We start from the raw sequence: 17,319 nt of genomic DNA, 5'->3' as shown, positions 1-17,319 counted from the left end.
TATGAAATGTTTTATTTAAGGACATTTTTGTTTAATTTTTAAGCCAAAAACCAGGTGCTATAAAGAGAACGATGAAATATGTCAAGCTATAACCTACTGATAAAGAATAGCAGCCTATTGCAGGGCTGCACGGGCCACTGATGACACAAACAAGACCTGACCCCTGTCATTTTAAATCTCGCCCTTTTCAATGACTCGTTTTCGAGACGTTACACGCAATAGGCTAATCCTAAAACAAAAGTGCGTGTTTGCAGGAGGACGTCTTGAGGTTGCAGGACGTTAAACCTCGGGTGGTCAAAACTCACTCTTTTAAATAGTATTGCCGTATCAAGAATAACCACCCGCTTAACTGCTCCATCACGAGCTACAGGGAACAGGTTGCCTGGGAAACGGCCGCATGGCAACAGGATCAGAGCCGGGGGGTTGTCTGCTGCTAGCTCTGCTCCCGTTTCCCATTTCCTCACTAGATGGTGTGCAAGCCACTGGAGAGTCGACTTCCTCCCGCGGTCTGGTTCCGATCAAAACAAATCTGGAAAACTACACGGGACGCCATTTCTCGGGGTTTTCGCGGAGGATTAATATATTTTCATCCAGATATTTGTATTTGTATTTTTGATAACGGCGCGGATCGTACTCCATTCGGCGGTGATGGACATAATGATTGCAGTGCAGGATGCGTGCGTCTCCGGTCAGTGGCTCACCGCTATAATTCTTAGTCTTTGCTGCTTTTTACCATCGTGTTTGCCCGCAGGACAAACTGTGAACTATGCGTCCAGCGAGAGTGTGGTCAGCAGACAGGGAGACACCGCGCTGCTCAGGTAGGAGACTTAAGTCACTGTAGAAGTGTTCAAACTAAACTTGCCTGGCACCTGGATCGGTCGCTCTGCTCTCAGTTTTGTAAACAACACTCGACAGATCCCCCCAGTGCCGCTCCATCACTTTTATTTGGGTCACAATCCCTGCTGGTTCTCATACTGACCAGAACATGGGACTATGATGATTTTTTTTTTTTTTACGGAGATAAGGCATATATTAGTTTGTACATAGACATTGAAGTGAATAATGGGTTGCATAAGGAGCTGGGGAAGGGGGTAGAGTTTTGTAAACCCCGCCAAGCGGAACACTTTGCACAATTACAATGAAGTCATTCATGATTCCCACCGTCCGAATGAGCCTCGCGGATGTTTGCGTCCTGGAGAAAAAAAGAAAGATAGAGAAGTTGCACACGGTTGTTAAATGATGAATTTGAGTCACACGTTGTGACTAAAACATGTTATAATAAAATTTAACCCGTCCACGTTGATTGAAATATTTTTTCATGGGTGTGTCTGACGGTAACGTTAGCTAATTGATGCAAGTGTCTGACTCTAAGTTTTTATTTTATTTTTTAAGTTTCATAAGTCCATTCTCGTCGTTTTCTGCTTGATATTATGCTCTAATTTAAACATAATGGCTATTCACAATATCAGAAATTGGATGATTCCCCATTGATCATTGTGCATTTGCCTTCTTAAGAATTGATCCACGTCGTTCACATATTGCTACAACTGTAAAACCATTTAACACATTATATGACGTTTTATATGCGTCAGAATATATTTCTGATGTAGGGCCTAATTGTGACTTGCTTTGCAAATTTATCTTGTCTCCCTCTTTATTTCCAAATATATTTTAGCACACACATTTTTAGCACAGGACCACTAGTGGTGGGAAAAGTGATGGGAAGTCTGACTCATTTGTGAGAATCGGCTCTTTTGAATCAGTTTCAGTGAACCTGTTCAAAAAGTAAATTTAGCAATAGGCTACTTTATGTAGGCTAAGTTCGTAATCACGTTGTTCTCGTCACGCTGGCATGGCATGTTGCGCGCGCTAAAACGTTCCAAAAAGTATGTTGCTCTTTAATGTGGTTTTCTGATATTTTTTATTCACGTGCTTGTGTGTTCCAGTTCAGTTTGCTGCAGCCAAGATTCAAACACTCAGCCTAAGTGATTTAACCTAGAACCTAAATATTATTTGTATTATTAGGCTACATTTAATTTACATCTCTCAGCTGAAAAGGTTTCTGCATTTTTTTTTATATAAAATATTATTTATGAAATCACTGTCAGCTGACTCATCGGGTCTCAGCTCATTACGAATCGGACATACACGACGACAGAGATGATTCTTGGTTCAAAGCGTTTATATGCTCGAACAGATTCAGTCCGATTGGTGAACTAATCGTTAGAGGCTGGTTTATTGATTCGGTTAAAACAATTCATTGAAAAGATTCGACTCAAAAGAACAATTGGTTCATAAATTGTTCATAATAAACCCTTTACAAACACCTTTATCTGGTCCATTCGATATTTCAGTTCTTAGGCAGCCTAAAGGTTTTCATATTATCTGTGTTGATTGTCTCAAGCTTTGGTAAAATAATTATGGATCAGCAGCCTTTGTTCTCCATAAAATTGTTTGCTTGGCTTAAGTAACGGTCAACTTCCTCAATTGGTTAGGCTATGTTTACAAGGCTATTCATACATCAGTTGTGCACCTGCTTTTTTTTCTCCCAAAAAGCCTTGATTGTTATCTTAGATTTTTTCGCTTTGACTAAAGTACACCCTAGAATGTTTCTTGTATTGTTGTTACATTTTCAGAAGTGAAGGCACTTATGCCAAGTAATTTCAATGTGACAACATTATTGTATCTCAGAATTGGGTAAAAAAAATGTAATGGGAGGCTATTGTGTACTGTGAATAGGGCTGTCATCATGACTGTCCCAGATGTCCAGAGAATGTCAGTTGGTGGTCTGTGAATGCTTAGTGCCTGTATACTTTAACCAGCATCAGTGCTTCTTCGAGCCGTGGGTGGGAACCTGTTCCTTTTCTCCTCAGGCCACACCTCTTACTGTCAGTGCTGATTAATCCCAAGGATGTTACCAATGATGTGACGTTTTCTCCTCTGTTTTATCTCCTCTGTTTTATTATTGACTTGAACAGCAACTCTCTAAAATATTTAATGGGTGTGAAATATTGGTGTTTTGCTGATGTACAGCTAGGCCTACTAGTTATTTCAGATGAATTGTATCAATCGTGTCATTGGTAGATCCCATAGATAGAAAAATATATTTACAAGCAACTCCTTTGCTCACAAATTTAATCATGTATTAAGGAGAGTGTTTAGGGTTTAAAATGTTAATGACTTCTTAGAGTGTATCTAATCTGTCTTTATCCTTGGCATTGTTGTTCTCCTGAGCTGAAGAGCATAAATTATGACTGTGATCTTCTTTAAATGGTTCTTGACTTTCTGCCAATGATGCTACATTTCATATTTGCAATTTGGCTGCAATATATTAACATATTCTACAGATATGATGACAGTGATACAGCTCAACATCACAATAATCATGCTGTTCTTAAATTAAGTGTTGAATGGCTCATGATAATAGATTATTAGCTTCAATATTTAGTGTGCCAAGGAGTCAAAACTAAATTCTGTGTAGTGGTCGACCGATAGTGTTTTTTTTAATGACCGATGCCGATATCTTAGAGAGAATGGTGGCAGATGGCTGATATATATGTATGTATGTTTATATTTATGTTATTTAATATTTAATTAAATTAGAAATTAATCATTTGAAAATGAATTCAAAGTAAATAAACAGTCTTATACTTTAGATGGCAACTTCTTGATTCTATAATCCGATTACAGTATTTTTCATAAAAATTAATTATTTAAAAAATATGAATACCGGTAAAAAGAAAGTAAGCTGTTACCAACAGGGAACTCAGTATATCTGGTAAGTTTGTGCACTCTGGGAATCTTATTTTTCAAATAAAGACAAGGTAACACTCATTTGACATGCAGCATAAAGTAAAGATGACATGAATATGACAACTGAATATAGCACAGCATTGCTTAAAATCTAAGTTTTAAAGTTTGCTTGTGCGTGACAACTGTACTCCAGTCTAATAAAAAAACTCAAAATAAAAGTCCCACTTCCAACACATTTGCCAAACAGAAAAATGTACAAAAACGCCAAATTATTGGCCGGGGCGATACAACCACTTATTCTGTGTGGTATTGCATGATGTTTTATTAACAAAGTTCGGGAGAAGCGTGTTCAGATAATTAGCCTAATCTAATCATCATGTGAGGAGCTCATCCAGTCAACTCAATCAACATCAGGAGGTATACAGCAGTTTTTACTGCTGTTCTATGACAGTTCTCCAGCCTCTTTCTACCACCCTATCTCCTCACTTACTAGTCCTATCCCAAACCTGGGATGGGGGAGTAGTCTGGGTTCGGCCAAATTCCGAGCTCGGAGCCCTCCCCCCGGAGAGCACGCCAAATACTCATATCCTTTACTCTATCTAATTATATGTAGGCCTAAGTGTGAACTCGTGAAATGCTGCTCTTGTAATAGAGAGAGCCCTGGATATTTCACACGTAAGTTTAAAATATTCTAACTGACCCCACAGCGTGAGTTTTTCAAGGCGACCGTTATTTAGAACCTGTCACTTTATCGTTTCCATGGGGACGCGTCATTGCTTGTCACGTGACACAGCGCAAACACAACACAGCGCTGAATGAATGATGATCTGCTTTTATGCAATTTTCTCTTTTTGATTCAAAATATTCAAAAATATGTTAGATATAGCATGAAACACAGATATTCCGATTGTCAAATATGTGCATGTGGATGTGTTTGGTTGTTTAAACCCTTTTATAACGATCGCGTTAGTTGAGCTGTAGGCTATGCGCGATGGGCGGCGCCATGTTAGTTTGTGCTGGATTTACAACACGTCAATTCCTCCACTTCTCACGAAATACATGAAAGTAAGTGGCAGGTTAACTGGGAGAAGAATAGGGTAAAATGTAAAGCTACTTAAACATTGTGTATCTGATATGAATAAAACATGTCGTCTTATTATGATGGAAAGGATTATTATTGGCGCTTCCATAGACATCTGTGTGTATTTTACAAACTCAAATTCATTGGTTTGCTAGTACTTATGTGATTTTAAATGCCTGAAACCTAAAATAAACATTATGTGGTTGAAAACACTGAATAGTTGTGATATATGACAAGCGCGAGCACGTCCATCTCTGGCTCAGCGCCAGCCAACGCGCGAAAGCACATTTGAATTTAGCAGTTGATCACGTGATGCGCTGACCGTTCTAATCACACCGGTGTGATCGTACGCTCCAGGGACCAGCCAAGACTGATCACACGGGTGTGATCGTACGTGCGAAAGGGTTAAAGGTGATACAGCTATTAGAAACCAGGCCAGACCTTCAGGAGGTATCAGGTATCTGACAATTAGGCTACCAGCCACGAATACCAGAAGGCAAGATATAATATTGTAATATTTGTGTTGTTGTTTTTCTATGTTGAAGGAATGTAGTAAATATGAAAACATTTAGTTTATGTGTTACTTTGCGACAGAGTAAATGTGTATATTCCATTTTCCAGGTCTGTTCTATGGCAATATAGGCCTAATTGCAACAATTTAAAGAAGCCCCCTTTCCCAGTTGTGGGAGAAGTCATGAGTCTCTGGATAAAATATGCAGAAAAAAATAATCATTGCTACCAGATAATGGTTATCTTCAAAGCAATTATACCTGAAGCTCTTCTGAAAAAAAACAGTAGTGCCTTTTAAGTAGATTTAACCTCCCTTCTCCTCAACCTGTCACTGATTTTCATGGCTTTTGATGAAGCAGGCTCACTAGATACCAGATAAGCTTCTTTGTCCCTCAGGTGCTAGACACCCACTCTACTCTCAAACTGGAGAGCATACAGACCTGCGCAGTTCACCTTAACAGTAATCCTATCATCAGTCCTCACCACATTCACTGTTAATATTGAAGGCTCATTTCTCATTGGCTCCATACTATATGGCAAAGTATTGAGTTTCAGCTTAGGACATCTATCTAGCCTATCTATCCATCCATCCGTCCGTCTATCATCTGTCTGTCGACAAATAGTTTAAATGTTTGTAATGTTCTCTGTTCAGCATTAAAAGGAAATTGTCTCCCAATTCAATTGTGCACAGTGCATTGCCATGGCTGCAGGTTTTTAAATGGAGTCATGTAAGCAAGCCTTAAATTAGTCCCTGTCATTTGCATAATGAATCAATGTGTGTGGATTGCACGTGGCTGTAAATGTTAAGTAGAGCCGAGTAATTGGAGGGACTGCATTGGTAATTATTAGTGAATGGAATACAAAGCAGTGAAGCAGATCAATAGCATTTAGGCTTTCTTTCCCCCTCTGAGAGCTTAATGTGACATATCACTATGTTTGCCAACAAAGAAATCAAAAATTGCTTGATGTAAGGCCATGTTGATTTCAGTTTCCCTTGTATAATGGAAAAATGTAATATTCTGGATGATTGGGCCCTTTTATAGGGATTATTTATTTAACAGATTCCTATTTCAGCTACCAAATTGTTGTATTTAAAAAAAAAAAAATCCTGCTTCTTGAACCATAAAGTTTAGCAATCTTAGATGTAACTACAAGCTTGATAGTCAGTGTAATTTTCCAAGAATTAGTTGTATTTATTTTGCAGACGCTTTTATCTGAAACTACTTCCAGTGTATTCAAGACAAACTTTTAATCAGCATGTGTGTTTCCAGCGAACCGAACCCATTTAACTTAGTTTCTAGCACAATACTTTAACAATTGAGCCTGCAAAGCTCCTTAGAGTTCCTGTAGAGTTCAAATGCCAGATAGAATAGACCGATTAGAAGGTCATGTTTTCAAATATTTTAAATATCCGATTGTGTGTTGTTAGCTTTTTCTGCTAAGAAGATTGGCAAAGCTTCACACTGAGTCTGGTAGTTTTAAAAAATTTGAATAGCCATTGACCACATTAGTGTTACATAACAGACCTAGATTTTTCTGGCTGGATGCTGTTTCAGTTTTACTTTGTTAGTGTCTGTGAAAAGCATAGGGCTGTATCATATTGAAAATCTCTTCCAGAAGCTATTTTTAAATCTGAATTGAGAATGCTATATTCACATTTTCAATTTATATATATATATATATATATATATATATATATATATATATATATATATAGCTTAATCTGTTTTACTTGAATCTCATCATATAAAAACATAATTAGCATGTGATTCGAACTAATCAAACAAGCAAAAGTAGATCATGTGATGCCCCATTTATGGCCGCTATGTGATTCTTGTCTTCTAGGACTCATTAGAAACAAAAACATCTAGGCCTATTTCACCATTTCAAACAAAGTTGAACCTAACTATACTTTAAATGAACTGTCACCCGCGAGCTTTATCAAAACATCAAAATTGAAATCTAATGAGAAACAAACTCATCTCGGAAATTACATGCCTGACACAGGTTTATTCAAAAGCCTCTGCAGTGCGAGTGACACCTTACCAGCATGACAGTTCTGGACGTTCATAAATTGAACCAATTCTGGGCAGTTATCAGTGGCTAATTTAGTGGACCACAGTCTCAGAGAAGGAATTTGCAAGGTTGTCCAATTAGCAGTGAAAAGTGTTGGGTTGTGAGTGCATGTCAGCAGGGAAGAGAGGGCCAGTGGAGGCGTGTCATCAATCATCTCAACAGCTTTGCCTCTGCATTCTTGGCAGACTGGAGGCCTTGCTCAGACTGGGAATGCCACCCCATCATCACTGACTGTCAGCTGCTAAGATGCCCGTCAGTTCTTCCAAACGTTTCTTTTTTTTCATGCGTTGCATATCTCATATTGTTTTCGCGCTGCTTAATAGGTCGCGTAATGTTGCATTTTCCATTTGTCAGAACCAGAGAGGATTTGGCATTATGACACAATATTAGTTGATGGGAAGTGAGCTTATTTATGAAACGAAAGCAGTTGCCTCTTGAGAGATGGCAGCGCCTGGTTTCCTTCAAGAACATGAGAATTTTAATTGCAGCTGTCAAAACCCAACCAACATGAACAATGCCATTTAATTTGTACTAGCTCACTACTTTTAACTTTTTGGATCACCCAACTTCTCTTTGTTGTTAGCTCTCTAATGCTTTAAAGGTGTTTGGTACCTCTATAAACAGCTTGAGACTCTTTAAAAGGCCATTAATGAAATTGTGCTAAAAGCGGAGTACTCAAACTGCAATTATTTAAGTGCTGTGCTGAGAATATGTTTTAGTCATAAAAACAAACTCACAATGCTTGCCATTTTCCACACACTGTGGATGGTGTAAAAGGCTTCTATTGTGTCAGTTGGATGACGCTTGTGTGCTACATGAATTTCTCGGATAATGGGGTAGTTCACCCAAAAATGATAATTCTGTCATCGCTTACTCACTCTCGTTCCAAACCTGTAAGACTTGCATTCTGTGGAACACAAAAGAAGGTAATGTTTCAGTTGTTTTTGAATAGAAGTCATTTTCAGGAGTTGCGATTCTATTGCGATTCGATATTGCTATTGGGATTTTTGTTTGCTTTTTAACTGTAAACCATGGGGAAAAGTTGAATACACTTATATGATGGTGCAGGTTGTATATTCCGTGATGTCTCCAATCTACATAATCAGTGCCCTCTCAGGACTTTCTCTGGATTTTTTCTACTGGCTCGGCCAACAAAAAAACAAAAAAAAAATAGGCATAGTTATGTGTTCCTTGTTTTTGACCCATAACCTTAATAAATAAGGTTGTGACACCAAAAACTGGCCTAACTAAATTAAATATTTCAAGTATTGTTAAAGACAAGTAAACTGTCAGTAATAAAATAATAATCAAATTACGAGCAATAGCACAAATACAATAGAACAAACATACAAATAAAATAAACAAAGCTTTTCATGTTGTTTCAGGTGGAGAAAATTAATCAAATGTAAAAATAACACTGCATAGTTTTCACTTGTATGAAATATAGATTAATCCTTTTTAAGTTACAAAAGTTATTCAGTCAAGCACAGTGAGTGATTTCTTTCTTTGACCGTTGCGCTCAAGTCTCACATCTTTTGCAGCGTCTCGTGCATGACACGATGTTCTAAAAATGCGGCACTGAAGTTAAAGCTACACCGTGTCATTTTTTAAGTTGATTCTTAGCAAAAACCACTTTGTTCTTTCAAAATTATATGTGCTCATTAATGTGTAATTACTTCTACCAACTAATCAAGTATTCTCGTAAGCGTAGAATCTGCCATTTATAATACATACGGGTGAGCTGCTCGAATGGCGGAAGACATGTTGCGCCTCCATCTTGAAAATACATTAGCCAAAGAGGGACATACCTGGAAATACAAGCTTCGCCTTTCTCGTTTTTACAGATTTGAAATAATACGGCCACCGTATTATTGGTCTGCACATATGAATATGAGTATATAATATTAAAAGATGCAATAGAAAAAAAGCATAAATGGATCAATACAAGAATAATGTTTAAAAATAATTAATCATAGAAATAATCATACTAATCAACCGCATATTTTTTTCTCTTTTTTTTATACACCACGTTTAACAATAGCCTATATTTTTTTATATGAATGACTATAAATTAATATGTTTTTACTTTTAAGTTGCATTTGTTTGGTTCTATGTTTAATCTCAAACAATTGTTTTATTTTTAATAAAAAAGTTTGCACAAAAGTTAACCTCTAAACTGCAAACATTAAACTTTGCTGAAATTAAATGTCTTTAACTGGAAGTATTCTGTTAACTCTGCTAAAACTTTACTAAAACTAAAACTGAAACTAAGTATATAAAAACTAAATATAAATGTGTTCACAAAATAAAAACTAAACTAAAACTAACAAAACCATTAATGAAACTAACTAAAACTAAACTGAAATTGACAGGAAATTTGAAAATGATATTAAAATAAAAACTAATTAAAAAATGTAAACCTATAACAACCTTGCATGTGACCAGCGTCAGTTGCATCGCTACACACCATTCATAAATCCTCTCCTGTGGCCTCATGGGACACAGTAAAGTGTCTATCAAATGCGCACTTCAGAATCTCGACAAAAGTAGTAAGTCATCCAGTTAGGCATACTTTTTGTCTACTGATTTTCGAATATTCTGACATTCTATTCTTACTACTGTATACTATATAGGCCTAGTAGGGAATTATTAGATTTCAGACGCAGTACAAGTTCCTGTGAAAAATCTATTATTTTAATAAAGTCCATTATTTTGGTGTAATTGAGTGGCAATTTCTCTCTACAGATGATGAGGGAGTGGGATGTGATGGCATCTGGGAAGAAATACACAATTGAGTTTAGAGTTACAGTGTGTCTCATCCGTTTGTTTAAAAATAGTTGTTTACGAAGGCCAAAAGTAGCAAAAGTGGACAGGATATGAGCCCTTTACAATGTCAAAAGGAAAAAGTGATATAAAGTCATGGGATAAATTTAATGTTGTTAATTTAATTATTTAGTTATGGAAAAAGTATGTGTTGAAATAATTAAGGCACCACCCCAGACCTACATAGTTCATCTTGCATTAGTTGATTGGTGATGAACATGATGCAGGGCAACAACTCACTGGGTGATAAAGCAAAGGTATCAGGGTAAGCATGGCCCTGTATGAGTTTTTGTCTCATATATGGGCCTATGCACTTGTGTGATATTGTGCTTATTACTTGTGTGATATATCATATTATATGATATGATATATCACACGAGTAATAAGCACAATATCACACAAGTGCTGTTTTTATTCCGAATAGCATGAGTGCAAATGTGATATTGATTTTATACAACAGTTCAATAAATAAGAAGTTAATATTGTGATATATTTGACACACAATATTGTCTGTTTTTGTATCGAAGTTATAATAGTAATAAAAAATCAAACAATATGGATTATAAATGCAATATCTCTGTTTCTTAGTGGAGAAAATGAGAGAAGCATCCTTAACTCAACAGAGCTGGTCACATGTTCTGTTAAATTTAAAAAGAGAAAAAGACATGATTGGTAGGAAACCAGTTACAAGACAGTGAGGTGGCTTTGACAGTTACAGATTTGAAAAACAAAAAGGCGGGAATAAAAAACCCTAAACTCTAACACAAAGAATCATTTGATCATAAAACAGTTTTTCGGGACGATATGGTTCTAAATAGAACTGCTACTATGTGTAAAGTTTGGCACAACATGAGGGTAAGTTAATGATAACCAAATGTTTATATTCAAGTGGACTGTTCCTTGTTATGTAAATGCCTACCAAGGTGTTTGAACTAGTGTTAGATAGCAGAGGCTATCTAGTGCATGTCCATAGGGTGTGTTGCCATGGTTACTTTGGCCGGGTGTCATTTTCTGTATCGGGAACACAAGTGCTAAGAAGAAACCAGTGACAGTGTCTCTAATGTACATCATGTTGCTCACTGTGTCTTAAAGACATCTTAGCATGGACGCATTTTTAACGGATCTTCCTTTGATTCAGCCTCCCTTCTCTGCAGCATTTCAATTTTCCCCTATTGCAGCATCACAGCACCTATCATAGTCCCTTTAAAGAAAATGGTCCCCCCTGTTGACTCTCATCTAGTATTGAAATGCTCTGCAATTGTTTTCCTATTTGACTGTCAGCATGGTGGAATATTTTCCCCTCTTCTTTGCCACTATGCTATTACAGCGTAGCCGGGTTGTTGTTGAAATGCTTTTGTATGTGAACGCATTAATGTTTTAATCACACTGATTACATTTTAGTGTTTCTAATCCCTTTGCTCTGTAGCTGTATCTGATTAAAGCGTTCTCACATGCACTAGTTACTCGATGAATGTAAGTGTGCTTTCAAATCTCTGTTATGAATCAGAGACCTTTGTGGGACGGACGTTAAGCTGGGCATAATCTCTGCCAAATGGTCTCTGAAAAAGCTTACCCAAGGAGGTTCAGCCCCTGCCAAAAAATGCAGTGTTTGTGAGGGAGGAACACTCATTAAATTTCCTTATTCGTCTACCTACCATCCGGTCAAATTAGGGATCTTAACACACACGCCTTCATGTTGTACGTCTTCCTCTTGCTATAAACGGCAACCGAGTACATATTTGTTGGTAGTTTGTTATGTCATGATCCATCAACAAGGCTGTTTTTTCTGACAGTTAGCACCTTCAATACTGGCACAGAAACCACAAAGAACGGGTTTCCTTCACTCGCTGCGTCTTCTTTTGAAGCACTGAGATGATATCTCCCAGCGCAAAGAAAACATCAGGGGTGAATGATCGAGATTTTCTATAGCCTAGTTCTTCCACTACATTAGGTGGCAAAGTGTGTGCTGGCTTGCGAGAAATGTGTCACTTAAGGAAGGCAGTGAGCAGAATTAGGTCATGCAAAATATGGCAGGGTCCCAGTGGGCCCTAACAGACATCATTTATCCAGTATTTGTTGTATAGGAATTAGATAGGCCCAAAGTTGAGAGACACTTGCCCATCTCTGTTGGATTTATGCACATACTGTTAGTCTCAACAGGGGTCGAGTCGTAGTGCAGTGCTGAACGCTCCTTGTTCACTGTTTGTCATGTTCGATTCAATTCAGTGATTATTTGTATGGCGCTTGTCATAATTCGAATCATTTCAAAGTATAGCTTTACAAAGAATTCAATTCAAATCATCCTGAGCAGGACCACTTGTGTAATCATTGTAATGATAGCTCGTATAATAGCTTTTTGGGGTGTAATTAAAAGGCCTAGCTCTATTTAACTCCTATAAAGAACAGACTGTTGAATCTCTTCCACTTTGACAATGTGGCGTTCTGACACTTTTAACCTGGTATCTGAGCGATTGGCACAAACCCTGAGATTATGGAAAAGCTGCACCTTCTAAAGGGAGAAAATGCTGCCTAGTTGAACACACTTGAAACCTGATGATAGACTGGAGCTACAACAAAATGACATAAAAGGCTAAATACAGAATTTGCGCATCTCAGTTGCTAGAATTTATATTGTGTACCTTATACAGAGAAGCCTAAATCTCTTAAGGCCGTGTGTCCACCAAAGCATTTTTAGCCAGCTGAAAACTGGCTAAAAAAGCCTAGCTATGGGCAGCTATGGGCATTTTTTTCAGTTGAGAGTGAGACACTTTCCTTGTTATGATACGGAATATCCGCAAAAGTGTTACTAGTCTTACATATTTTGTTTCTGGGTTTATTCTATATTGAAATGTCGATACAATGTAACGTTTTTTCTCTGGCTCTTGTTTTAAATAATTTTGTTCCATTATTATCATGCTGCTTGTTGTCATCTGTTGACGTTGTACAAGCAGAATGTGGTGGTTTGTCGGTGTGGTATTAGTCCCGCCCCTCCTCCACTGTGATTGGACGGTTGGGTAAAAAGTGACAGTGATGAGCGCTGCCTTTTACCCAAAGTTGAACATTCTTCAACTCTTGGCGACCTGTAAAAAATGCACAAACGCGTTTTAAAAATGCGGCACTCCCATTGAAAACAATTGAAAAAATACGCCAGCCGTATGGAAAAACGACGCTTTGGTGGACACACGGCCTAAATTAGTGTTCAGTTAATGCAAGTCATATTTTTTATTAATTTTTTTACTTGTATTAAATATTTTATCCTTTTGTTTTGAATATAATTTTACTCTGAAATGGGTTAACAACCCTCTACATTGTAAGTAATCACTTTAGAGGCTAAAAATAAATTAAGCACAGATATATATTGACTATGTTGCATCTCATACGACTTCTTTACTTTAAAACATGGGTTAGGTTAGGGTAAGGTTGGGGTTAGAAAAAGGCAGGCGAGTCAGCTGGTTTTGTCAATTGTAAGTTTTAATTTAAAATGTTTGTGATTTTAACTTTTTAACCTTAACCGCATCACCTACAGCCCCAGATTATTGTCGTTCAGCATTCACTGTACGTTAACCCCTCTTCATGCAACCCCCATTTTGGCAAGGGGGGCATAAATGACATACCCAAAATAAAAAGGTCCAACATAACCAACATATAGGCCTAGACACAGAACCAACATATATTTAGAAAGCCAACACTTGAGAGTTTACAGTTCAATACTCAGAATTCCTCAGACTGTAATTAATATGGAGATATAGAAGCTCAAACAAAAATACAAATATTAAGAATATTATTTGTAAATATATAGCCTAAAAATTATGTGGCTGTGTTGTAGCAACTTAGAAACACATTGAAGCTGAAGCCACAAGTCTGCTCATGCTTCTTTTTTAATCTGAGGATGTTATCTCTAAAACTATGAATTTTTTCTAAGAACATTTTCTAAGACCATGTCATGTGTGCTAGAAAAGGCTAAAGAAAAAATGTATTGCCCCCTTTAAGCTCACTTGCAGTCTATTGTCTATGTCTGGTGTGGCGAACTGCCCCATTCATGTTTCTATTGTTTTCACTCGACAAACGTTTCACACCTCTGCCGGGTATGAGATCTAATCTTTATTATTCTTTTGTTTTTATTCACAGGCTATTAGCCTTTATTCTGGCATTATGTCTTTCCCATCCACATCGGTTTGATTTCAATATACATTTATCCACCTATAATATAAATAAATAATACACCTATAAATAGTATCTCTAGAAAACAAAACAAAAAATGTTCTTATAACTTACAAGAATTCTTTTGACAAAATACATTATGTATAACTGCACCTGTGCAGCAGGTGTATGAGAGCTACAATCAGCATCAAGCTACATAAGACAATTTACAATTAATACTAGGCCTATAGGCTATACTTTTACTCAAAACTCACTTTAAACCACCAAGGAGTGTTTGTAATAACTTCTGATTGTGATCTAATGCGGATTTTAGTCATATAATTTAGTTGAAATATGGGTTACACTTTATTTTGTGTCATTGTTACAGTGTAATTATATATTTGAGTACTGAGGAATATTAATTAACTACATGTACTTACTATAGGGTTAAGGTAAGATTAGGGTTAATTGCATACAAGTATGCATAATTTACATGTTATTACTATGGTAAGTACATGAAACGTGTAACAAGGACACTGTAAAATAAAGTGTTACATAAATATGTTATGTATAGCATTTTAGCTAATCGCTACACCTGCTTAGCATTTATAATCTAAACATCCGTTATTGATATTAAAATATCCCAAATTGCATGAAAATCACACAGAAATCATACTATCATAATCGTGTTTATTAGCTTGTTACATTTCTCTGTTTTTTTTTTTTTTCACATTATATTATTTTATTCTAGAGAACCACGGCAAATGCTGAATTACTACTCATACAGATTATGCCATGTTAGCCACTTGGCAAAACAGTATTGTTTGATTTAATTTTTGGACAAATGTTACTCGCTGTAAATCAAGAACAAGAGAGATTCTAACAATAAGTCTAACTAATAAGATAACAATGATTAGTCTTCTGTCAATGAAGATATCCAAACAGTTGCTCACCTGTCTGATAAAACAAATATAATAAAGCATCTTTGGTGTTTCCATGTTTGTTTTTTACGGAAGTAGAACTGGAAAAGGCAGATAACGCGTATATGACGTCATTGACAGACGACACATTGACACAAGATGTTAAACTAAATTCACACAAGCTGATTTATTTGGACACACAAGTCAACAAAATATAACAATTGTTCTAGTGTTTTTTTTATTAATTTAATCAAAAAAAATTACATATTGGGCCTTTAAGATTAGATTTTAATCTGTTTATTAAACAGCTTCATACATAGCAGTGGTACACAAATTAATTGAATTGTTGAAATCTGTAAGATTAATTTATTAAAATGTGTATGTTACATTCATTAAAAAGCGTTATATCATCATTAGGCACACAGCAGTCATAAACCATTACAATTCAAGTCTAATTTATTTGTTGAAACCTGGAAGCCATAGAGAACACATAATACAATGTTTATAATTAAATTATTCATTTTCTTTTTATTCATTAAAATGCATTATATCAGCATCATACATAGGCTATGGCAGTTATAGTCATTACAATTCAAGTCTTATTTTAATTGGCAAACATGAAAGCCAAAGAAAAAAAAACATCAATATTTTTGTATTTTCTTTAGACAATATACAAAATCACATTATATTACAAACATCTATTATTAAACAGTCCAATGCCGTAAATGAGTCCTAGCTGTCACAACATTCTCTATACCTTTTCTCATAAAATAACATTTTATCATAGTACAATTTACATAGTTCCCAACAAAAGTATTGTTTAGTGTAAAACATGTTGAAGATAAGTGGACAGGCTGTCGAATCATTACAGGGGTCCTATAATGCCTTTTTACGAAGTCTTGAGTTTGTTTTTGGGGCGTAGAACAGGTTTTCATTCTTGATTGTTCAAAAAACATAATTTTTTCACATATTTGACATTATTGGAAGCTGTCGTCCGTAAAATGTTTAGCACAGATAAATGTTGGGGTTATAATGTTCAGGAACAGTGTTAAAAATCAACTTTAACCACTGTTTTGTGTCCACCTTAAAGCAAATCAAATGGGTTTTGGTCTCTCGCTCAGCTCAACCAGGCATGGCATATCCCGTAGGATTATTGAAATGAGTGACATTGTGACTTCACGACAACCCGAAGACTTCACAAGATCCGGAAGAAGCGCGCTGTAGTCCCAACGAGTCATTTGTTGTAGTTCTTGAAAAGTGTTTTCGGTTAAAGAGAATATCTCACTTTGGAGTGGACTTTGAGCTTTGTAACCTTGCAGATCTTTTTTTATGCCCAAACAGCAACATTAGACGCTAACTAAAGGTGAAAAAGTGAAAAACCGTAGGACCCTTTTAAATAAGCTATTTCCTCACAAAAGTGGTTTATTCAGTGTTGTAAGTCTCTCTTCCACTTTTGGGAAGAAGTGGATGAATATAGGCGTATATCTGTGTATATCTGACCAGATTTACGTGTAAATCAAGTCCAGGGGCCATATTTCATTTTAAAAGTGTGAGCGTACACACAAAATCGAGATTTTGCATTCTCACAACAGTTTTCAGATTTATAAAACACTGTGTACGCCAAAACCTGTGCAAATGTCTCTTTATGAAACCCATCAGCGGAAGATTGTTCGTACATGCATCTCAACCCTGTCTCCTCCCCGAAACAACCATTACAATGCCTAATTTTACTATGCATAATCCTCATTTTACTAGCCAGTAGTGATTCTGTTGCCAATGTGTGCTTAAAAGGTGGTTTTTTTTGGTCATAATTTTGACCAAAAAGCTTTTTTGCCAAATAGATTCAGAATGTTTTAATTTAAGAACTAAAACTGATTAATATTTAAAAACTGATTTGTTTTTAAATTTTGTAAATGCATATTTGTAGTGAACACAGGGAACATTTTAAATTATTTCATATGCTCCAATAATTATTGGTAGTTAGTAGTAATTGCTGTCTTTTGCTAAAACATTTTA

At 36.3% G+C, this 17,319-nt stretch overlaps 1 protein-coding gene across 2 annotated transcripts in view; it reads left to right on the top strand.

Moving 5' to 3' along the window:
- Positions 1–213: 213 nt before the first annotated feature.
- Positions 214–17,319, top strand: part of negr1 (neuronal growth regulator 1) — a 119,796-nt gene continuing 102,690 nt past the window's right edge. Inside the window, exon 1 of one of the 2 annotated variants that reach the window (XM_079628469.1) lies at positions 214–818. In XM_079628469.1, coding sequence (XP_079484595.1) covers positions 649–818 — 170 coding nt within the window. In that variant the 5' untranslated portion in view covers positions 214–648. The remainder of the gene's footprint in view (positions 819–17,319) is intronic. The other variant, XM_079628468.1, reaches the window with a different exon arrangement.

Source organism: Phoxinus phoxinus, assembly GCF_949152265.1.
Source record: "Phoxinus phoxinus genome assembly, chromosome: 11".
NCBI lineage: Eukaryota > Metazoa > Chordata > Actinopteri > Cypriniformes > Leuciscidae > Phoxinus > Phoxinus phoxinus.
Note: the sequence above shows the minus strand (reverse complement) of the source record. Positions and strands in the feature narration are given on the sequence as shown.